Source organism: Cyprinus carpio, chromosome A13 (assembly GCF_018340385.1).
Source record: "Cyprinus carpio isolate SPL01 chromosome A13, ASM1834038v1, whole genome shotgun sequence".
In the NCBI taxonomy this organism is placed as follows: Eukaryota; Metazoa; Chordata; class Actinopteri; order Cypriniformes; family Cyprinidae; genus Cyprinus; species Cyprinus carpio.
Window position 1 is genome coordinate 13,662,814 of NC_056584.1, and position 23,658 is coordinate 13,686,471.

Here is a 23,658-nt window from a genome sequence, read left to right on the forward strand (position 1 = left end):
ATAAATGATAATTGAATAAAAAATTTTTAAGCTTTTATCTGTTTTGTCAATGTTACATTCAGGGTTTTAAGAAGTTTAGGAATACATACTACTGTATGTATATTGATAATGATGGATTTAAAGCACGCTTTATAGAGACCTGTTTTGCTGATATATAATATGGTACATCTATAATAGGCATAAACCCCTCTCAGTGTGAATTAAATGCCTGTTTCTGTTTAAAGAAAATTCTGGAAGAGCAGAGACGGTTAAAGCGAGAGCAGGAAGAGGCAGACACAGCTGCTCGGAGACATGCTGGGCTGGTTGTGACTCACCAACAGTTCATTACTAATGACCGCTTTGGCGACCTTCTGGTTATTAATGAGAAAGAGAAGAGAAAAACCATAGAGGTGACATATCTTCTATTTGATCCCTTAAATGATCTTGTTTGATGCTTCCTGTCTCTTTTGTGTTACAAAGAAAGTTGCTGTGATATAATTGATGCAATAATGTGAAATAATGCTAATGGTCTCTTGTTGTCTATAGAGGGTTCCTGCTCTGGCACGATTTGACTTCAGAGCAGAAAGTTTAAAGTAAGTGTCTTACTATTCAGATCTATGGATGTTAATAAGATCATAAAGTATTTGTTAATAACAGCATGTCAAATTTAGAATACTACATCACAAATCTAACCACGTTTTGCTTCCCCTTTACTAGGGAACTACCATTTCAAAAGGGAGATATTGTATACATCTACCGGCAGATTGATCAGAACTGGTTTGAGGGAGAGCATCATGGGAGAGTTGGGATTTTTCCATGCAGCTATGTTGAGGTAGAATTTCTTTATCCTTTAGTATTATATTTTTTATTTATAGAGTTTTCAAGTGTGCAGTAACCTCTCTTTTGTTATGCTGTTTCTCCAGCTCTTGCCTCCTGCAGAAAAGGCTCAGCCCAAAAAGAGTGCTCCGGTCCAGGTGTTGGAATATGGAGAGGCTATTGCTCGATTCAATTTCACTGGTGACACTGCTGTTGAAATGTCTTTCAGAAAGGTATTCTTTCAGCAGTTTAATGAAGCTTACCCTTTAGTCTAAGGGTCGGCAACCTTAACCACATGTACTGTAGCACTATTGATATGCGAGCAAGAAGAACAAGAGAGATTAGAATTATATGTATATGTTTTATTTAGTTGCTTTGTTTAGAAAACTCTAAAATCTTGTGGAGTAATCCTTCAACTTCATGTATTCTGTTATTATTTACTATTATTTACTTATGAGCTGAATGTGAGGCCAGATCCACTTAAAGGGATACTCCACCCCAAAATGAAAATTTTGTCATTAATCACTTACCTCCATGTCATTCCAAATCCGTAAAAGCTCAGTTCATCTTCAGAACACAATTTAAGATATTTTGGGTGAAAACCTGGAGGCCTGTGACTGTCCCATAGACTGCCAAGTAAATAACAGTGTCAAGGTCCATAAAAAGTATGAAAGTCGTCGTCACAATACTCCATCTGCCATCAGACGTGCAATCTGGGTTATATGAAGTGACAGGAACACTTTTTGTAAGTGAAGAAAATAAAAATTAGGACTTTATTCAAAAATGTATTCAACGGTCTCTCCATATCACTGTATACTGTGTATGCTCTTCTGTATCATTCATGGCACAAGCATGTGCTGTTTTCTTTCAAATCAAAGCTAAATACACTTAGAAACAGCGCATCCTTGTGGCGCAGCTGATACAGAAGAACATACGCAACATACACAGAGGAGACTGTTGACAAAGGAATTGTTGAATAAAGTCGTTGTTTTTGTTTTCTTTGCTTACAAAAAGTGTTCCCGTCGCTTCATATAACCCAGATTGCACGTCTGATGGCAGATGGAGTATTCTGACGACAACTTTCATACCTTTTCTGGACCTTGACACTGTTATTTACTTTGCAGTCTATGGGACAGTTACAGGCCTCCCGGTTTTCATCCAAAATATCTTAAATTGTGTTCCGAAGACGAACGGACCATTTATAGGTTTGGAACAACATGGGGGTAAGTAATTCATGACAAATTTTCATTTTGGGGTGGAGTATCCCTTTGAAGTGTGATGAAACCAGCTGAGCAGAAATATTTTATGGAAGAGGAAAATTAAAAATAAATATAAATAATTAAAAAAAAAATCCAAAAACGTATTGTTTTTACACTGAAAATTGAGCCAGTATTGTTTTTACACTGAAAATTGAGCCAGACATTCACAACAGATTTGTCACCAGCCAGCTGAATAAATACAGTATGAGTGTTGAGTCACACATCTAGACATATGCATGTCTACAGCAGACTTTTCAGACTTTATTACAGGTAAATTAGTAATGTCAGAAAATGACTACTGAAGTGTGTGTTAATTGATGATGGTTTATATACATATACTCTATCGTTCAGAAGTTTGGGGTCGGTAAGATTTTTAAAAATGTTTCTGAAAGAAGTGCTTAAGAAAAATGTATTTTTGTTGTAAACAGTTGTGCTGCTTAATATTTTTGTGAGGAAACTGTGATACATTATTTTAAAAATTCTTTGATAAATAGAAAAGCATTTCTTTGAAATATAAATCTTCTGTAAAATCATAAATGTCTTAACTGTCTTAACATAAACTGTCGATTTTGATTAAGTTAATGCATAAATAAATAAATATGTGTTGTCTATGTGATCTCCTCAGGAACTAATTCAAAATCTTTTGTCTGCCTCAAGGGGAGCGTATTACACTGATTCGCAGAGTAGATGAGAACTGGTATGAAGGCAAAGTTTCTGGCACTAACCGGCAGGGTATCTTCCCTGTCACCTATATAGAGGTGCACAAGAGACCCCGAGTGAAAAATGGAGTAGACTACCCTGATCCCCCTATCAGCCAGTCACCCCATCGGAGCACTAATGCCTCTCCACAGGTAAAGATATGACAAAATCCTTGGCCCTTGAATCATTTTCTTTCAACTTGTGTGAATTGTTTTCATTTCCCATTAGTTTTTATTATTTTGTACAGTTGTTCTCACTGTTTCACCTCTCCATTTCCTCCTTCCTCTTTATTGTTTCCTCTCATTTCTCCTGACACCTGGCCTTGCCCTCCGAAACCCATTCGTAATCGGCTCACCACCTCCCCTCTCCCTCTCCCGCGGTCTCCCCGCCGCTCGATCTCTCCTGAAGTCCACGCCATCTCCAATGAGTGGATTTCGCTCACTGTGGGCGGGGTCGGCAGCAGCCCCCCCACCGCACCCACTCCACCCCTCCCCCCTCTGCCAAGCACTTCATACCGCTTGGGCGAATATCTGCCCCCTTCCATGTCAGCCAGTCCCGTGCCTCCCATCAGCGGAAGCCCCTACTGTGTCTCCCCCATGGCTTCTCCCTCCACATCCCCTTTACCCCCACCCTATCCGCCCCGCCCCTACTCGGCCACCCCGTTCCTCACCTTCACTCCACCTCAAGGCGAGGACTTCCTTCTTTCTCCACCCTCTCCCCGCCTGTCCCGCAGCCTGAGTCCCTGTGGGGGTGCTGGGCTTGAGGGTTGGCTAACTGGGGGCAACAGGCTGGATCAGGAGTTTCAGGAAAGGGATGGGGCTGAAATAGACAGGGCTGGCAGCCTCCGCAATGCTCCTTACAGCAGGAACAATAGCCCAGCAGAGGTATCTTCTGCATGGTGTGGTGTGTTTGTTAAAGATGCCCATCATACAGTGCCTGAGCTCAGGGGAGGTCACTGTTTCCATTGGCACAAGTTGTAGATCTAACATGCGGAAATAAGAAATGATATCTGACCCATCTGGTTATGCTAGTGAGTTTCAATCACGCTTTTGAGGCTTCCACGCTATTGAGAGAAACACAGATGAAAAAGAACTGTTGCATGAACTTCTAACATAATTAGCATGAAGCTTGGATGTTGATTTTTTTTTTTTCTATTATTTTGAAATCATGCATGTCTATTTAATGACTTATTTGGAGACTTTTTAAAGCAAATCTTGATATATGTGATGAATTGTGATTGATTTGATTAATGTAGTTAATCAGACAAAAAAAATATTGATCGACAGCCCTGATTTATATTAATAGTAGTTGGTTAATTTTGTGTAATTGTTTGAAGAATTCTTGCATTTTGTATCTGTGTTCAAATGACAAATACTCTGCTGTATAGTTTCTGGGCATTAAGATTTTTAAAAGAAATTAATTATTTTATTGAGCAAAGAGGTATTACATTGATTTAAATTGCCAAGAAACTTTTACATTGTTACAAAAGATTTCCATTTTAAATAAATGCTCCTTCACAGGAATAAATTACATTTTGAAAGATATGAAAATAGAAATAGATATTTTAAATTGTAAAATATTTAAGAGTATTACCATTTTACTGTATTTATGATCATATTAATGCAGCCTTGGTGACTTGGTGACTAAAAAACACTAAAAAGTCTTACCGACTTTTAATTGTGTAAGTGTGTGAGCTACATACACTAGAAATATAAGCTATTCTAAAGACTTTTTTAACTAGAGGGAGCACCCCAGCATAATGTCACACTGTTTCAATGTTTGATTGAAGTTTTATAGGAAATGTGGTGACTGCTACTAACTCACAGTCATTTTCCAGTCCCTTATGTGTTTAATGCACTGTAAGGTTGTACTGCAGTCCTTTGCAAATAGTAACGGACTGATCAAGTTGCAACCATACTGCTCTTTGTGCAAATTTCTAATATGAACCCAAACCTCATGGATGAACATGAACCGTTGTGCACACACACACACACACACACACACACACACACACACACACACACACACACACACACACACACACATGCATATGTTTAAAAAAGGCAAATCATTTGATTCACGTTCTTTTTTTTCACAGCCATTAAGAAATGATGTAGAATATTATGGGCGATCTTCAAGAAGTCCTGTCATGCTGTTTGACATCCAAGACAACAACATGAATGCCAATTCATTCACGGTAAATTAACTTTCATGAAGTTTTAATTACTCTTAGATGCACATACTGCTCCATACTTCTTTCTTGATGTCATGTATATTGATTGAATATGAATGATGAATATGAATATGTTTCATATTCTGTTTTGATCGATCCTTATGAGACATCACAGTCAATCACAAGGCTCATCTCAATGTTTTATTTGATTCAATATCTAATCCTGAAACTCACCCCATAATGCATGACAAATCTCTGTACCCTGCAAGTAAGCCTGTCCTACATGATTGTGGCATATGTTTCACTCCTTCCTCATGCACTCACTCTGTTGTCTTACTCTTCCATGCTTATCCTCTGGACACTACCATCCTTTCTGGCTTTGCTGGTATTAATGGACATTCCCTTCTTTCTGCCCTGTTACTCTCTTCTCTAACCACACCGCCCCTTCCTCAAACTCAATTTTCCATCTGAATGACTGACCCCACTTCCTGGTTTGTGGCCGACTCTTCCACCAATAGGAGGCAGTGTGTAATGAGATCATGAATATTGCAGAAACCTCAGTGAGGTACTGCAGCACTTTGTCACGCCCTATAGACTCCGCCCACCAACTCCTGCCTCCTCCCAGTAAACACTCTCTCATCATTTCCCAGCAACCCCTGTCCCAGAGCAGCAGTCCTGAGCCTGGACGCATGAGCTGTGGGTTGTAAGTATGATCTACCTAGTTTTCACTGACCTGCACCTTAAAAATGGGACATCCCTCAGGAATTCTCAAGAACACTGTTAAACCATATTTATAGTTTTGAATTATGCTAAATATTAAAATATAGTTTTCAAGTCATACTGTTTGACCATGAAATGTATTTTTTCTACAAACTCCCTTTAAAGCAAACTTTTTAGAATAGGTAGTGACTTTTCCTTCACTCACTAAAGCACTGAAATATAGTGTTTCATATGACCTCATATTATTCACATCTCAAGTTTTGCAAGCGAACTGAAAATTTCCCAAGAGAATGCAAAAGTTTTTTTGAGAGAACGCAAAAAACATTGAAATATAATTTTGCTCACCAAGGGTGCATTTATTTGATCAAAAATCAGTAATGAACAGTAATATTGTGAAATATTATTACAATTTAAAAATAATGTTTTTCTGTTTTAATAAATATTCATATGTTATTTACTGAATTTTAGCATCATTACTCCAGTCTTCAGTGTCACATGATCCTTCAGAAATCATTCTAATATGCTGTTTTGAAGCTATTTATTTTTATCAGTGTTGAAAACATTTTGATAAATTTTTTCAAGATTCATTGATGTTGAAAGTTCAAAAGAACAACATTAATTTGAAATAGAAGTCTTTTGTAATATAAATACATTGAACACAATGCTAGTGACGACAAATTTATTTAGGCTTGTTTTAGGTAGATATCTGTTAAGCATTCCTACAGTACACATAACTGTATTTCATGTAACTGTGGAATGTCAACTTTTTATGAGCTGTCTGCAGGCACATTGAACTCTACTTAACATGGTGCTCTGCCAAGTGTGCCATGTGACATATTATATATATGTGTCAGACAGACAAAACTGTGTGCAATGTTTTTAATTTAAGCCCATCGGCTATTTCTTTTTCAACTAAACTGAAAGGCTAAACAAGCCTTTACATTTGGTCAGTAGTGTGATTTGTGCATGTACCCTCTCTTTCCATGTGTAATGATGTGTTGTGTTCTGTTGTAGATTCCAGGCTCTGTACAATTACATGCCTCAGAACGATGATGAGTTGGAGCTGCAGGAAGGAGACCTGGTCAGTGTCATGGAGAGATGTGATGATGGCTGGTTTGTGGGTATGTGTCATTGATCATTGTTTTGATTCTCCATTAAGTCATCTCTCCTGAATCAATCCATTTTAACCAATATTATAGAGCTCTGATGTTCTGGAGTTGTGTGTTTTTTGCCTTTATTTGTACCAGACTTTTACGTATTGGGTTCTCTGTGCAGGTACATCCAAGAGGACAAAACAGTTCGGCACTTTCCCAGGAAATTATGTGAAAGCTGTTAATTTGTGACATGATGCATTTGAAGAAATGATGGTTCGTATGAAGAGATTCTAACTATGCTTAAGCAGCTTGATCCGTTTGGGACACTTTACCTGTTGACGTCAAATGAAGAATTTTTCTCCCCTTCAAAATTTGGTCTTTCCCAGATGAATGTCCAGGTGTGTGATCAGTGAGGTGTGCAGCATGTCAGCAAAGAACATGCAGTTCAGCTGTACTACAGTGGCAACACTTGTTGAAGGATTTAGAAGAATAATACATGGTTTTTACTTTTTGGGAGTGCTCAGACTCAGCTAAAAGCCATTAATACAAAATAAATCAGACTTGGAAAAGGTGTTTAAGTTTACAGCTGCGAATTGTACTGAAGTACAACTTCATCACATACCTGACATTACTGAAAAACATTAAAATTCTACAATTTATTTTTGCTGTAAATGTTTGATGGACCTTGAGTGATACCTGAAGGTGTCTGTATTAAGGGTTACAGGTAAAAGGATCACAGAAGTTAGGTTTAGCCATTTAATAAAAAAGTGTTTAAATTTTAATTTACACTCCCATTGTGTAAAAAAAAAAAAAAAAGCATATTCATGGAGCTTTTTTATTTTATTTTTATCATACGCTTAAAGAGTATGATGAAAATTTCTATTGTGATGAGGGCTCAATGGATGAGACAACAACATTAGTATTTGCAAATCCTAGCAAAGCCATTTGTAGACATCAAAATGATGTAAATCAGTGTTGGTCATGTTAAGGAGGAAAAAGTCACAGCACTTACTGTACTCTCAGATTTTATTGACATACAAAATTACAGTAGAACTTTACAGTAAGGTCTGATTTGTTAACATTTGTTAATTGGATGGGATGTTAAACCCGATGTCCTGACTCCTGACTCTGTGTGGTCATAAAAAGTCCCAGGATGTCCCTCGAAAACAAAAGGGGTGTAACTGGGTGCTTTGAGTTTAGTGAAAAGCGCTATATAAATGAGACTTTTTAATTTTAATGCATAAGTTAACATGAACTAACTGTGAGCAACTATTGTTAACAAATGAAATTTTATTGTAAAGTATTACCAAATTTCTGTTAATAAAGATTACGATGGAGTGACCACCTCTAGAAACTCCAGATCTAACAGGCTTTTTAGTTGGTAACAAAAAAGAATAAAGCTTTAAGCGCTATGTTATATAGTGAGGTGAAGGGCTACAACTAAACCCCACTAAACAGATCTGAACACATTTAGATGCTTTGCCTCAAATCATACAACAAATATTTATTTGCCTGAGTAATGCATATTTTGCTCTTTCAGTCATCCATTTTTTAATCGGTTGTTCTGAAGAGTTTATTACAAGTCTGAGGCGCACTATTTACCTCTGTTAACAAGCCTTGATAACATCTTAACCAGGAACCATTTGACAGTGACATTAACATAGTGTTATGACTGGTAATATGGCTGCATGTTGGGAATTGATGATCCATATAAGATTGCCATACCTCATTTTCCAAGTGGCATTCACAGTAGAGGATGCTACATGTGGACCGTTGTGTTCATTTAGTTAGGTAGTCTCCATTGATTAGCTTGTGGTCTTCCATAACTAAATGTAGTTCACATCTACTCCAGGTTGTAGATTTGCTTTTGCTTCCTTTTAAGAGCTAGAATTGCAAATTTGAAGATATAAGTTTGGATTTCTTCAGATGAAATTTTGTCTTTTTGAATTTGCCCTTTAGTTTATACGGTCCATTCCATATAATGCCAGAGAACGTGCTGCTAGAGAGCATGAGGGTCGTCTGGGACTCTTACGCTTACCAGCCTTCCATCCAATTCAAAACGAGAATTAGAAAAAGATCACTCGGACAGAAATGAGGAATTTAAAGTATCTAGATGATATATTTTTCACTTTTTTAAACCAGTGGTTGTTGTTAAAACCTTCAAGAAGTAATCACATAGAAGATCAACAAGAAATTAAAACGCTTATATGTGATCTGTATTGAATATGAACTTGAAAATGTGTTTCAAGACCGTTATAAGATAGCGTAGCAGATCTGAATGTAGTGCTCTGAGAAACTTTTAACTTGGACGTGAACATAGTTGAAATACTCAGTTTTTCTATTCTGTCAGAGTTGTAAATATGTAAAGTAAAATGAATGAAAATGATTGAAGTTACAGCGACCTCTATGAATATTACAGTTTATATTAAATGAAGAATAATAGGAAAGCACAGAGATTTGCTTAACACAGGCCGTCTCATATAATTGAAGGAGTGATTCTGACACTGTGTTGGGATTGAAATGCCTTTCTGTCTCATGGCTTCATTGAACTGTGCCTCGTTTTATTTTATTTTATTTTGTTTTTATTGTTATTATTATTATTATTATTGCCTTGAGGTAAACACGTTACTTTTTAAGGACTTTTAAAAGTAAGTTTTAGTGTGTCACAGGAGACAATTACCAAGTTCGTTACTGCAATCACATGAGTTATTCAAGAGTGTGAGATGACACCTGACATGTTAAATGTATAATTATTACTTTGTGGTCTGTATGCAGAGGTGAATTTTGCAATTTTTTTTTTTTTTTTGTTTATTTGCAGTGCTGTTACAATTACAATGAATTTAAAACACTAGTTACTGCTGTGATTGCCTCATTATGCAATATTTAATAAACAATATTACAGCTTTTGACTCACTATGTTTGTTGTGGTGATGTGCTTGGCCCGCCTGTGCAAATGCTACACAGTCAGTTTGATTAAGTAATAGTGAAAAATATCAGTTTTAACCCCATATCTTCTCACCAGATCAAAACATGCCTATAATTAATGGAAGCAAGAAAAACTGAACTTTTAGTACTAAGGAAAAAAGCAGCTGTATGTATAGCCTTTTGTATTTTTTCGACTTTGGAGACTCTTAAGTGAGTGGAATTCACTGACTAGTACACGTGCATTTGTTGCAGTCATTTGCAAATGGTTTTGGATTCCAGATCAACAAATTATAACGCCCCACATTCTTTAATTTAACATTCATTACAATACCATGTAATGCCACTAGGGTGCAGCACAGACAACGGAATATCCTCCTGCGTTAAAAACAATCTCATCTGACTGCCTCTGTAAAGAGGTGAAAACTTTGACATGAAACAAAATTAGAAGCTAACAGAAAATAAAAACCCGGTTTCAAAAAACATGCACCATGATCCCAGTGAAGCGTAAACACAAGGTAAGTGTGATGCTGTCAGTCCCAGATGTTTGCAATTACCGCACTGTACACTTGAAAAGGTAAATCTAAACGAGGCGGAAAAAACTCAGTAGGACGCTGTTTATGTGACACGGAAACACTAGCATCTAATTTTCCCCAGCCACAGGTGGTAAATTCTGTTTGTTTAATTTAGTCATTTAACACCAACTGTGTTTATGTTTGTTCACTGAGGATTCTGTTGAAACCGTAGGGGACAACCTGTCTAAATGTTATGTATAAACTGACTAAATGTAGATGTTTCACAGCATTCACTAACAGCAGTCAACGATTACTTTTCTTGTTTTGCTCATTTGCAAGAAAAAAGAAAGAAAGAAAAAAATAAGCCTGTGGTGTTTTTAGAAAAGACAAGATTTTTAGTGGTGTTTTATGCCCTATACATATTCAACATTTTATTAAAAATAATAATTCAATGTAATAAAGATAATATCTTATGCTTACATAAAGCTTAATCAAGTACGGGATGTCTCAGCAGCTCAGCAAAATGTTGACTTATGTTTTTAACAAGGAGTCCTAAATACTGACCTACTTGAGCTCTGCTTGAGTTAGAATTGTTCATTTAAAGCTCAGAGGGGTTGATCTCTGCATAATGTTTATCTTTTTCAGTTGATGAAGCACACTTGTTTCATGATGCTGGGTAGATGTTGTAATGTCGGCTCTCCATACTTTGATCTTACGGCACTGCACTGATCAAATACACTGAATGCATCCAGGCTAATAATCTTTACTTAATTATTTATTTTTTTCTTTTGTAGTCTGTGTGATTGATCAAACATGTCAAAATGTTAATTGCTGTAGAGGTGCTGCGCTCAGCAGGGGTTCAGGAATCACTATGGAATAATCAGCTCCCTCTGCAATAAAAAGTGGAGAGATTATTTATTTATTTTTTTGCCTTTTTGTAGAGGCAGAAAACTCGCAGATTCCTCTACGTCTTTGCACTGCTGCGTGGTTTCAACTACAATGGGTTTTACTGTTTTATAATGCAGACGAAATATTACAAGGACACACAAATCTTAGAAGCTTTTGACAATTTTTAATTGTGAAAAGTGTGTGAACTTACTCTGTATAGCATATTTGTCTTCATATATATATAGTACACAGCCTGTCCTTAATTTGAAACAAAATGAAATAAATAAATGAAAGGAGGGCAACTAAGGGGATACTAACTAGGAGCAGTTGCAAAAACTTTTCTTTTCCTAATAAAGAATTAAACTTTCAGAACATAATTATTCATCCATGAATTCCCATGGCTGGAATATTTAAACAGCGTTCCCTCATTTCCATTTTATAATATCATCACTGCTCTATTCACAAACAAAAGAGAAGCAAACAAAAATTTGAGGATATTTTTCACAAATCAATAGGAACATTGTGATCTTTTTTTTGAAGAAACATAAATATAATAATTTTATCCTCCAGATCCACCAATTAACCTTCACAGAAAAACCTGAAATGAAGCGACTGAAGACATGAAGGGGTAAGATTAATTTTTAATGAAGTTAAACAGCTGTATTTGGTTAATTTAATATGTTGATTTTTGCCGTCATACAGTATATTACTGTTATATTTTCCATCTGTCTTCCTATACTGAAGACAGTTTATGATGTATTGAGACGTCATTTGTAAATTTCATATTAATTATACCATTAACTAATGTTAATTAGTTAACTTATCATTATTCATTAATTGTGGGTTAAGCTTATCAGAACTCTTCATTTAATCACTTGACACCATATTGTTTCTATAGTTTGTTCACTGAGGTAACAGGACAACCTACATAAATGTTATGTACTGTATGTACACTAGCTAAATGTCACTAAAATGAAAAATGTTTTCATCTGCTTAACAAAATTTTTTGAATCAATTAATCTTTTTTCATTAATTGTTTGGTAAAAATGATCAGAACATGCAGAAAGGAGTATTGGTTTTCTTTCTTGGTACGAGAAACAGCTCATTACTGCTTGTGTTAAATAACTGTTAGGTTTGTATAAAGGCTACAATTAATCACATAGGACAAACTGATAGAATCTAGCAAAATGAATTAATGAACTAGCCAAAAGTCTCAAAAAATTCAAAATAACAAATTAAAATACAGTTCAAATGTAATGTTATCATTTAAGCATCTCTGTAAAATCTTCTTTGGGATTTAACCTAGTGCAGGACGTCCTCTTTAATTGAGGCCCAAACCATGCATGGTGTGGTGAAGCTGTGGAGGACAGAACAATAGCTCCTCCGCATCCCTTCACTCTCTCTCCCATGTACTGAAGTGAGGCAGTGGCGGCGGATTTCCCTGCATTTCACAAAAAAAAACACTCAAGTATGTGACAGTGTCAGCAAAGTTAGCAGTAGAAGTTTATCTGGCTGGCAACAGCTGACCATGTATTTTTGGTGTGCTTCCTCAGAAACATTTCCGGTCAGAGTTGTGCAATGTGAACTGCATGCATAAATAAATAAATAAATAAATAAATAAATAAATAAATAAATAAATAAAAAGGCTGTAAACATCTATTAATATGGCATCACCTGTTACTACCATTGTCCACCCTTAATACATTTATTTAGCCAGGATGCATTAAATTGCTCAAAAGTGACAGTATTTTACATCTAGTTCAAATAAATGCTGTTCTTTTTAAGCTTTCTGTTCATCAAAAACAAATTTTTAAGCAGCACAACTATTTTCAACAGTTATAATATAAATGTTTCTGGAGGAGCAAATCAGCATATTAGAATGATTTCTGAAGGATCATGTGACACGCAAGACTGGAGTAATTATACTGCTGAAAATTCAGCTTTGCCATCACAAATTATATTTTAAAACATTAACATAGAAAACGGTTATTTTAAACTTCAATTCAGTTTTAATGTATTTTTGATTGGTGAGCATCAAAAACATAAAAACAAAACTTACCAACCCCAAACTTTTAAAATGTTGTGTACATAGGTTCATTGAACTTCACAATATTTTCTAATATGCTTGTATATTTCTGGTATTTTCCAGCATAACAGAAAAAAATAAGTAAAAATCAAGTGCATTTGATCTCTGTGTGCCTTATGATGAAATACTGCACCGACAGTGTATGTGTCCTTAGTGTCCCTGTCAAGGTCACACAGTGAACAATATATGTTGCTCTCACAGTTTTCTCATTCCATCAGTCTTAGTATTACAGTCTAAGTAGTCCAACATAGAAAACATCAGTCAAGGAACAAGACAAAGACTGCAACAAAATTTAATTATTCATATTTTTAATAGCACATTTTTATTTTTAATATTTGCACTGTATGCAATTTTTTTTTCTATGTAAATACTGTGTTTAGCAAAAATGTAATGTCTATTTTTAGTTCTCTTTCATCCTTCTCTTTGTGTCCTGTTCCTTGTTCTTCAGATCAGTGAATTAATTTTCTTGCTTTAACTGGGGACTCTTTGGCCTCTAGTAATGGTTATGAGTGCCAATGGTACCAATACCTTGCACTGTTATTAAAAATAAACATAATCTAAATTAATTGATCACACTGATCAAGTACACAAATGTTAAACAAATAGTTGAGACCCTAACGGCCCACCCAATAATTGATAAAATAATGAACTGGTATATAAAAACAGAGTGGTTGCGCTTGCAGTATCATTACCGCAGAATACCAAAGCAAACAATAGCCTGCTGACCCTTCACACTCTTTTCTCAGACAAACACACACCTCATTATCATCTGCCTGCTGTGGCAGCACATCCGATCCTTCCTGCCTCTTTCACACACACACCAATTAAAATGATTGGCAACTGCAGCACTGGGTTTTTGTGCGGTTTGACATTCATTCTGTTTGGTTATACAAAATTTGATAATAATAGCAACATGTGGGTGATGGTAAAGGGCTACAGATGATCAAAACCTTGCAAGCAAAAACAATATGAACAAAAATTGCATAAGAGTAAAAACACAAACAAAATGGAAGACACATAGCAGGTGGAAAACAACAAATGGGAGATGAGAATGTTTTATTCAAAATATACTGAAAATTAAATCTTATTTAGCCATGATTGTACAATTGTCTTTTTATGTAATTTGTAAATTCTGTGATATTGATTAATTATATTTATTGTTAGTATTATAATTGACATCAGTGTGACATGATACACCACCTGTCACACTTCAGGACCAATTAGTTAAGACCAGGTTCTTATATATTAATATATATGTTAAATTAAGTTTTTTTATATGTTTAAAATAACCAAATTATTTATATTTTTTTGAAAGAAGTCTTTTTTTTTATCAAATGATGAAATTTTTTTATATTTTTGAGAGTAAGTGTATTATATTGTGAAATATAATTTCAATTTAAAATAATAATTTAAAATGTAATTTGTTGCTGTGATGGCAAAGCTGAATTTTCAGCATCAATACTCCAGTCTTCAGTGTCACATGATCCTTCAGAAATCTTTCTAATATGCTGATTTGATGCTCAAGAAACATTTCTTATTATTATCAATGTTGAACACAGTTGTGCTGCTTAATATTTTTATGTAAACCATGACACATTTAGGATTCATAGGAATAGACAGTTAAAAAAAAAAAAATTCAATTGATACAGATTTTTTTTCTAACTGTAAATGTCTTTACCATCACTTTTATTCAATGTGATGCATGTGTTAAAGTATTCATTTTGTTTAAAATTATCTTTTTGATACCAAACTTTTGAAAGAAAGCAAAAACAAACTTCTTGAATTTTTAAAAAATAAAATAAATCCATTAAAAATGCATTAGGCACAAAATTAATTAATCAAATATGGACACTTTTGTACCCCTTTAATGTAAATGAGCGTGCATGCACACTCAAACACTCATCAGGATTAGTGTAAAAGTCTCATACCTTGCTTCCTATGAAAGAGGATTAATCTGGCTAAGGTGACTTTGAGAATAGACTCTCCGTGACTAGTACAGGAGACCGCTCCACTTCTATTGTCTGCATATCCACCAGATCCTTATCGCACAGGAAAAGACAGCAGCGCAGACAGAGTCAGACATTAATGTGTGTTACCTCGGGAGAAAACACTCTGACAATTGAGTATTGATCAGAGCTGACAATGGCTCATTCAACCGAGGCACTGCTTCAAAATTAATATTGGTGTGACACTGAGATTATCTCTGTCCTCTATCTCTGATCCGACTCACCTATAATAGGAGAATCTCCGACTCTTCCCACCATTTTGTTTCTGATTCCTCCAGTGGATGTAGCGCACGCCACATTACCCAAAGAGTCCAGAGCCACCGCTCCAGTGTTCTCATGGCCCCTATAATTATAAAAAATGTTCTATAACTTTGAATAATAAAGATTAGCTATGAGACCCCCCCCCCCTTACCCAAAGAGTCCAGACCCCCCCCCCCCTCTCAGATCTATACTTTTATGGTCTCAGACATGGTATTTTCAAAAGGTGCTTTGAAGAGACAGCATTATTATTCATCACACTCAGAGATGTGCCTCTAGCTTAGTTCCTCTTCATCAGACAGACTTTTGTCCCAGAATTCACCTTAATATGCTGCATTCATAATCTACTGGATAAAAGTCTTAAACTCCCTTCCAAATATAGGCTCTGTGCAATTACTTTTGTTTCCTATGTGATTATCAGTCAAAAAAAAAAAAACAAAAAAAAAAAAAAAAAATTGCAAGTTGTACTGTTCTGGTGATGTTTTAAAGGGATCATGCTAATGACAACCTCATAGATGCTTTTAAGAGTGCCAGCACAGCCGAAATTGTCTCATCATCATCTGCCTGTCAACAAAGGAAGAGAGCCAGAATAAGTGCCCCTGAATCACAGTCTGGAAAAGTACATAAAGATTGCATACTGTAGAAAGTGTTTGTATCAGTTGTGATATTTCTGTAGACACACATGAAAAAGTATGGATTGTTCTTCAAAAAACAAAACAAAACCCAATTCTTATGATGTGCACATCAGTCTTCCCTGCCAGTTCACCTGAAAGAAAATAGAATAGAGCGGAATGTGGGATGAACAGACAGAGGCCCTAGTATTTCACAGGCTCCCATGAAACTCTGATTAAGGCAGCAGTGCTGTGGAAAACAAGCGTGTGTTTTGAGTTTGAAACCGCATGGAGGACAGTGGATTAAAAAAAAAAAACAGCCTCCATGTCGTTCTCCCCCAAAATGGGAGAGCAAACATGGTCCTCGTGGAGATTTGTATGAAATATTTGGAATAATAATATTTGTATGAAGCAGCTGGCGAAGAATCACTTGTCAGGTTCCAGATTTAAGGCATCAATCATTTTTGGCAGGTGCTTGATTGCTCTTTTAGATCACCGTCGATGCCTGGATCTTGCTCATCGGTTTAGGTAAAAACAGCTTTTAAAAGCAGCTTGACAGTGGACTGTATTTCACACTTCAAAGTGATCACAGAGTTTTGCAGTAAATCTTCACACATCCATAAACAGCCTGATGAAGTGTGCAGACTTTGAAGTTTAGAGTTCTCATTATGAAGAACAGGTGGTTGTCTTAAAGGGATACTCCACCCCAAAATAAAAATTTTGTCATTAATCACTTACCCCCATGTCGTTCCAAACCCGTAAAAGCTTATTTCGTCTTCGGAACACAATTTAAGATATTTTGGATGAAAACCAGGAGGTTTGAGATTGTCCCATAGACTGCCAAGTACATAACAGTGTCAAGGTCCATAAAAGGTATGAAATTCATCTTCAGAATACTCCATCTGCCATCAAAAGTGCAATCTGGGTAATGTGAAGTGACAGGAACACTTTTTGTAAGCAAAGAAAACAAAAATAACGACTTTATTCAATAATTCCTTTGTCAATCCTTGTGGCGTGGATGACACAAAAGACCTACACAGCATACAGTGATATGGAGAAACAGAGGAGACCGTTGACAAAGGAATTATTGAATGAAGTCGTTATTTTAGTTTTCTTCACTTAAAAAAGTGTCACTTCACATAACCCAGATTGCACGTCTGATGGCAAATGGAGTATTCTGAAGACGATTTTCATACCTTTTCTGGACCTTGACACTGTTATTTATTTGGCAGTCTATGGGACAGTCTCAAGCCTCCCGATTTTCATCTAAAATATCTTAAATTGTGTTCAGAAGACAAACGGAGCTTTTATGGGTTTGGAACAACATGGGGGTAAGCGATTAATGACAAAATTGTCATTGTGGGGTGGAGTATCCCTTGAACTTTCTGTTGTAAATTTAGTTTCTACATACTAATCACTAAAACTAAATGACAGTATGCTTTTAAAGCAGATGTATATGGAAGCTTGTTTCTGCCCCAGTAAAAAATAAAAATGGTAATTGTGAGATGAAACTTAAAATAAGAAATAAAGTCATACACTGTGAGACAAAGTCATGCTGTTAAGATATAGTCACAATGTAAAGTCATATTGTGAGTTATAAAAACACAGTTTAATCAAAAAGTCATATTGCAAAACATAAACGGCTGGCCAAATTAGACTTATTATTAATGTAACCTCACCTATACCATGTTTGGTATCTACACTTATTATTAATGTAACCTGCATATTGTGAAAAAGTTCATTATTTTCCATAATGTAATGATAAAAATTAAAACTTTCATATATTTTAGATTCATTGCACACCAACTGAAATATTTCAGGTCTTTTATTGTTTTTTAATACTGATGATTTTGGCAAAAAGCTCATGAAAACCCAAAATCCTATCTCAAAAAATTAGCATATTTCATCCGACCAATAAAAGAAAAGTGTTTTTAATACAAAAAAAGTCAACCTTCAAATAATTATGTTCAGTTATGCACTCAATACTTGGTCGGGAATCCTTTTGCAGAAATGACTGCTTCAATGCGGCGTGGCATGGAGGCAATCAGCCTGTGGCACTGCTGAGGGTGTTATGGAGGCCCAGGATGCTTCGATGGCGGCCTTAAGCTCATGCAGAGTGTTGGGTCTTGCGTCTCTCAACTTTCTCTTCACAATATCCCCACCGATTCTCTATGGGGTTCAGGTCAGGAGAGTTGGCAGGCCAATTGAGCACAGTAATACCATGGTCAGTAAACCATTTACCAGTGGTTTTGGCACTGTGAGCAGGTGCCAGGTCGTGCTTAAAAAACGAAATCTTCATCTCCATAAAGCTTTTCAGCAGATGGAAGCATGAAGTGCTCCAAAATCTCCTGATAGCTAGCTGCATTGACCCTGCCCTTGATAAAACACAGTGGACCAACACCAGCAGCTGACATGGCACCCCAGACCATCACTGACTGTGGGTACTTGACACTGGACTTCAGGCATTTTGGCATTTCCTTCTCCCCAGTCTTCCTCCAGACTCTGGCACCTTGATTTCCGAATGACATGCAAAAATTTGCTTTCATCCGAAAAAAGTACTTTGGACCACTGAGCAACAGTCCAGTGCTGCTTCTCTGTAGGCCCTGGTCAGGCGCTTCTGCCGCTGTTTCTGGTTCAAAAGCACACGCCTGTGCACGGTGGCTCTGGATGTTTCTACTCCAGACTCAGTCCACTGCTTCCGCAGGTCCCCCAAGGTCTGGAATCGGTACTTCTCCACAATCTTCCTCAGGGTCCGAATCTAAAATATATGAAAGTTTAATTTTTATCATTACATTATGGAAAATAATGAACTTTTTCACAATATGCTAATTTTTTGAGAAGGACCTGTATGTTTTGTATATATGCTAATTTTTTTGATCTAAGTGCATATTATTTGCTAACACCTAATCAACCTATATTTTTTTTTTAATTCTGAGGTAGAAAAGGACTCCCATAAATTAGTGTCAGTTTTTAAATATTAAAATTCGCTCTCCTATCCCATCTTAATATTCAGAGACAACAGTAAGTAAGCTTTTTCAAGGTTGATTCTGCCGAAAACTGTAAAAACTGTAGTGTTTGAGAATACTGACGAACACAGCAAAGAAACACTGGCTCAGCCAATGGCATGAGTTTGGGGCAGGGTTACCCATTTCTGTGACCACTGCAGATGGAGATTGTTTGAAAACAATCATTATCTTCGCAATAGAGTGCAACAGTGCCCAGCCACTTTTTCAGTGGCCTTGGTTCTGGAATCATTTTTCCTGTTAATTTTTCTCATGGGAAAAAGTCTTTGTTGAAGAGTTAGAAACCATGAACCAGCTGTAAGGTGAATCAAAACATTACAAACTTTGATGCGAAGCAATTTGAAAATTGGACAAAAAGTAAAACAAACAAACAAACAAAACAAAAGTACAAGACTGTGTCCTTAACAGCTTTAATGAATAAAAGAACTACAATGCATCTTACCCAAAATTATTTAAAATTTTTACACAAATATGTATATATCAAGTTCTTGAATTAATTTCCCTCACACATTTATGAATGATGTTACATGCATTTATGGATTGTTGAAGCTGCATTTGCAAATCATCACACGTGTGTGGACTGCTTTGAATTTGCGTGCAGTATTTTTTGAGACCTTCCTGACAGGTTAATATTCATAAATAACTTTTTTTTTTGGAGGATGTTCCGTTCAGCCAATCGCAGTGAGCTTTTAGTCCACCAATCAAAACGCTCCTTACTGAAAAGACTCAGTGCTGTGCTTGTACTGTGCATTGTTCCATGTTCTCTTTTCTGTGCTTCAACAAAAGCATCTCTGTCAGGACCACTATTATCAAAGATGCCTAGCATAGGTAAGAGCAGGGAGAGCAGCAATAACCCCATTAGGATAAACAGAACCAATATAAATTTAGCAGATATCATTAATGTTCTTAATTACAACTCAATGTAACAACATAATGCAGGAAAAAAGTGTCTGACTCAATGAGGAATATTGAAAGCCAAGTGCTGACTGTGGATGAAAGGAGGCACTGGGGATGGAGGAGGGTAATTAGCTCCTGAGCAAAGCGATAAGCTGCTGAATAATACTGAATGAATCTTATATAAGGAAGTAGTGACAGGCGTCATATTCCTATTGGTAGATGTGGATCAGCTGAGTGTCAGCTGACACAAGCTTGACTGGTGTGACCTGCCAGAACTAATGCTATGCTTGATATATATAATTGATAATCAACCTCATAGCTCACATCAAGTCTAGGTTAGGCAAGCTATCACTGAAATGGAAAAAGTGAATGTAATTTTAATTATTTGAACTCTTACCATTGCTCTCTATTCTATGCTTTTTTTCATACATACTTTTTCAAACTGTATTTTGATCCTGAATATTGTCGTACCCTTATTTATCACATGACTGAGATCTATCCAATACTTTAATCTGGTGTGATCAATATGCTGTGAATAGGAAGTACTGACACATGGGTGACTGTTGTATTATAAAAGCATAGTCACACCAGAAAGGCAGAGGTAGGCTGTGTAATAACCAGGTGGAGGGTAATTGAGTTCTAGGGCCTGTGTGTTAAAAAGCCCAGTGATGGTGGTACAGGGTGAGCAGAGGGAAGCTATCAATAATGAAGCCATAGCGGGGCGGGATGAAAGGCAGTAGCTCAGCCAACTGTCACTTAGCAACTCCACAGCACTATTTTTACAGACTCCCTTGGGGGCTGAGGTTACACCCGCCATGGCCCCGACTCCTCTACTACTCAACACTCAGCCTGGGGAAGTGGAGGTGGCAGGCAAGGCTGCTTTGCTCGAGCCCACACAGCTCTAACTGCACTGCCTGAAGGCCTCAGGGAATGACCTGAGTTCTGTGCAGGCCAGCACGTCAGTATGCTGCCATTCTCATCCCATGGCCTCAAAGCCAAGTAGAACCACTTTTAAAAATATATATATTTTATATAATTATATCTCTATTCTTTTAAAACTCTGTATTTTAATGATGTGTTTATATATGAACATTGTATTAAAATCAGCGTAAATTAGTTTAAAGATTGTAAAGGCTAAATAATGATTTATCATAGTATAGAATCCACAACACGGATGGAAAGAGTTCACAAAGTTAATTTTTTATAATTACATTTTTTCATGATATTTGAATGAGGAATTATTCAAGTAAATCTACGTAAATGCCTTCAAAAGATGCTGTTGACAGTTTACTTTAACTGTATCAAAATCATTGTCTGAAATTAAGTACATGTCAAGAAATCAGAAACTATTAAAAACATATAAGGGCACAAAATTACCCACCATTGTGTGTTGAAAAACTTTTTGACTCCGTCAGGATAGCTGTTGCTTTGTTCCCAGTCTTTATGTTCCAGCTCAGTCACCAAATCATTAGCTACTGGAATACCAATGTGCTCCGCAACATGCTGGCTCCTCTATCTGTCAACATGACATGATCAGTAAAAACCACAAAAAGGGTTTAAGGAGATGATTAGTAGTCTAAATGTTTACTTTATCCAGTCTGGTTGTTGTCTAATTGCACGTGTCACCGGCTCCAGGTTCAAAAGCTCCTTCAGATCCCAAAAGCAAAAAACAAATGGTGCTAATATGCACTCATAGTGGTGTACTACTACTTAAAAAAATCATGATCCTAACCTTCATACTGAAATCTCAGTAGGACATGCAGTGATTTATTTTTTATCAATTGTTAAAATATTGGTGTCTTGGACGCTGTGAGCCTGGAGACTGTAGTGTACATTGTGAGTTTCTAAAAGTTTGTTCTCATAAGCAGCTGTTGAGATTCTCACTTGAAACAGAGTAGAGGGTTGAACTCTTTAAGATTTCATGTTTGAAGTATGACTGTGTGTCATTTATTTTACAGAACAGAACTTTACTCATAAATCAAAAACTTATGTATACCCTTTCACTCTATTTTCATATTTACTGTCATCTCCATGTGGAACTGCTATTATTTATTGAGACAGTATACCCTGCTGTCTCTAATAATACAATTTTATTTCTCTGTGTAACTTTCTGTACAACATCACAATGGATTAAACTATAACTCTGGCTTAGGAAACTTTTGAATATTAATGTGGTTATTAATGTCATATTTCTTTGTCAAATACTGTGCATTTTAGATTACAAAGCAAGAGCATTAGGTCAGTGAAGCTTGATTGCAGCATTGATAAAGACATGATGAATTTTTAATACTGGCTATTAAAGAAGATCTGCCAATCCACTGTAAAGCCAAAGTCTTTTGGGGCAGTCAAGACAGGTGCTGCAACTAATCAATTATCATGCATTCTTTGGGTTTTGTTTCCTCCATGTCTAACAACTCACAAGGTGAACTTTGGTGAAAATGAAAATGCTAAAGGGTTACTCCACCCCAAAATGAAAATTTTGTTATTAATCACTTACCCCCATGTCATTCCAAACCAGTAAAAGCTTTGTTCGTCTTTGGAACACAATTTAAGATATTATGGATGAAAACCGGGAGGCTTGTGACTGTCCCATAGACTGCCAAGTAAATAACAGTGTCAAGGTACAGAAAAGTATGAAAAGCATCATCAGAATAGTCCATCTGCCATCAGTGGTTCAACTGTAACGTTATGAAGCCACAAGAATACTTTTTGTATGCGAAGAAAACAAAAATAACAACTTTATTCAATCATTTGTCTCCTCTGTGTCTCTCCGCATCACCATAGCGCCATTTTGGAGAATATGTGCTGAACGCAGGCAGCTTACCCTCTTCCATGTAAGCTAAACAACGTTATATAGGCTGTTGGTGTTGATGCTAGTCATACAATTAGTGTCACTCATTTTCACACACACATCTCATTCTTATCTCTGTCATGACACCCTGACATACTCTAGACTGCTATCCACTAATGTCTACCTCTTAATACTCTAAACAGGATTGAATTAATGATCTATTGATCAGTCTGTGCCTCTGGCTTACCCTTGTGTATAAAATGATCCCGATGACCCACTGAATGTGCTCTGATATGAGGAGGATTAGCCATTTCACTTATGGTGGCAGTTAGCCATCACAAATGAGATTGGCACCAACAGGCCGGGTGTGTTAATGAAGTGTCTTGTTTTACCCTGCTTTCCTCCCTGTAATCTGATAATTATTTGAGAACCTCTCACCTTACTCTCAAGATGGTCATTAACAGAGTGTCAAGGGTGTGTGCTGAAATACGGTCCCACTCAGAGCCTAGATGAAGTCTCTGACAAACTACTGAATTTACACTTCCTCTGAATTTACACTTCCTCTGAAAAAGTCAGGGTCAAGGGAAAAAAAAAAAAAAAAAAAAAAATTATATATATATATTATTAATTTCAGTGTATACTGTATATGTCTTATATTATACCTGTATCAAACGTTAGGTCATCTTCAAAATACCTCACAGCTTTTTCTACAGCATCAGTTGCACTCCCACCATTCTTAAGAACAGCGTTGCCTGCCTGCACAGCATTCTTGACTCCAGCCACAGATGCTTCGGCTAACATGCCCGGGATGGCCCACATGGTACCATGCACCACAATCACAGTCTTCATCCTTGGTCTTCCTCTAGCCCTAAGGAAGCAAATGTATGTGTGCTGTCAGGAGGGAGGATATTAATGAGAACT

General features: G+C 36.5%; 1 protein-coding gene and 1 pseudogene across 9 annotated transcripts in view; one reads left to right on the forward strand and one right to left on the reverse strand.

Moving 5' to 3' along the window:
* LOC109094255 (sorbin and SH3 domain-containing protein 1-like) overlaps positions 1 to 9,654 on the forward strand; it is a 50,062-nt gene extending 40,408 nt beyond the window's left edge. For 7 of the 9 annotated variants that reach the window (XM_042768875.1, XM_042768874.1, XM_042768873.1 and 4 more), the window contains 10 exons: positions 225 to 389; positions 526 to 572; positions 697 to 811; positions 903 to 1,028; positions 2,711 to 2,905; positions 3,089 to 3,637; positions 4,852 to 4,950; positions 5,445 to 5,629; positions 6,661 to 6,767; positions 6,922 to 9,654. In XM_042768875.1, coding sequence (XP_042624809.1) covers positions 225 to 389; positions 526 to 572; positions 697 to 811; positions 903 to 1,028; positions 2,711 to 2,905; positions 3,089 to 3,637; positions 4,852 to 4,950; positions 5,445 to 5,629; positions 6,661 to 6,767; positions 6,922 to 6,989 — 1,656 coding nt within the window. In that variant the 3' untranslated portion in view covers positions 6,990 to 9,654. The remainder of the gene's footprint in view (positions 1 to 224; positions 390 to 525; positions 573 to 696; positions 812 to 902; positions 1,029 to 2,710; positions 2,906 to 3,088; positions 3,638 to 4,851; positions 4,951 to 5,444; positions 5,630 to 6,660; positions 6,768 to 6,921) is intronic. The other 2 variants (XM_042768878.1, XM_042768879.1) reach the window with 2 other exon arrangements.
* Positions 9,655 to 11,699: 2,045 nt separating this feature from the next.
* LOC122147155 lies at positions 11,700 to 23,586 on the reverse strand (annotated as a pseudogene).
* Positions 23,587 to 23,658: the final 72 nt, after the last annotated feature.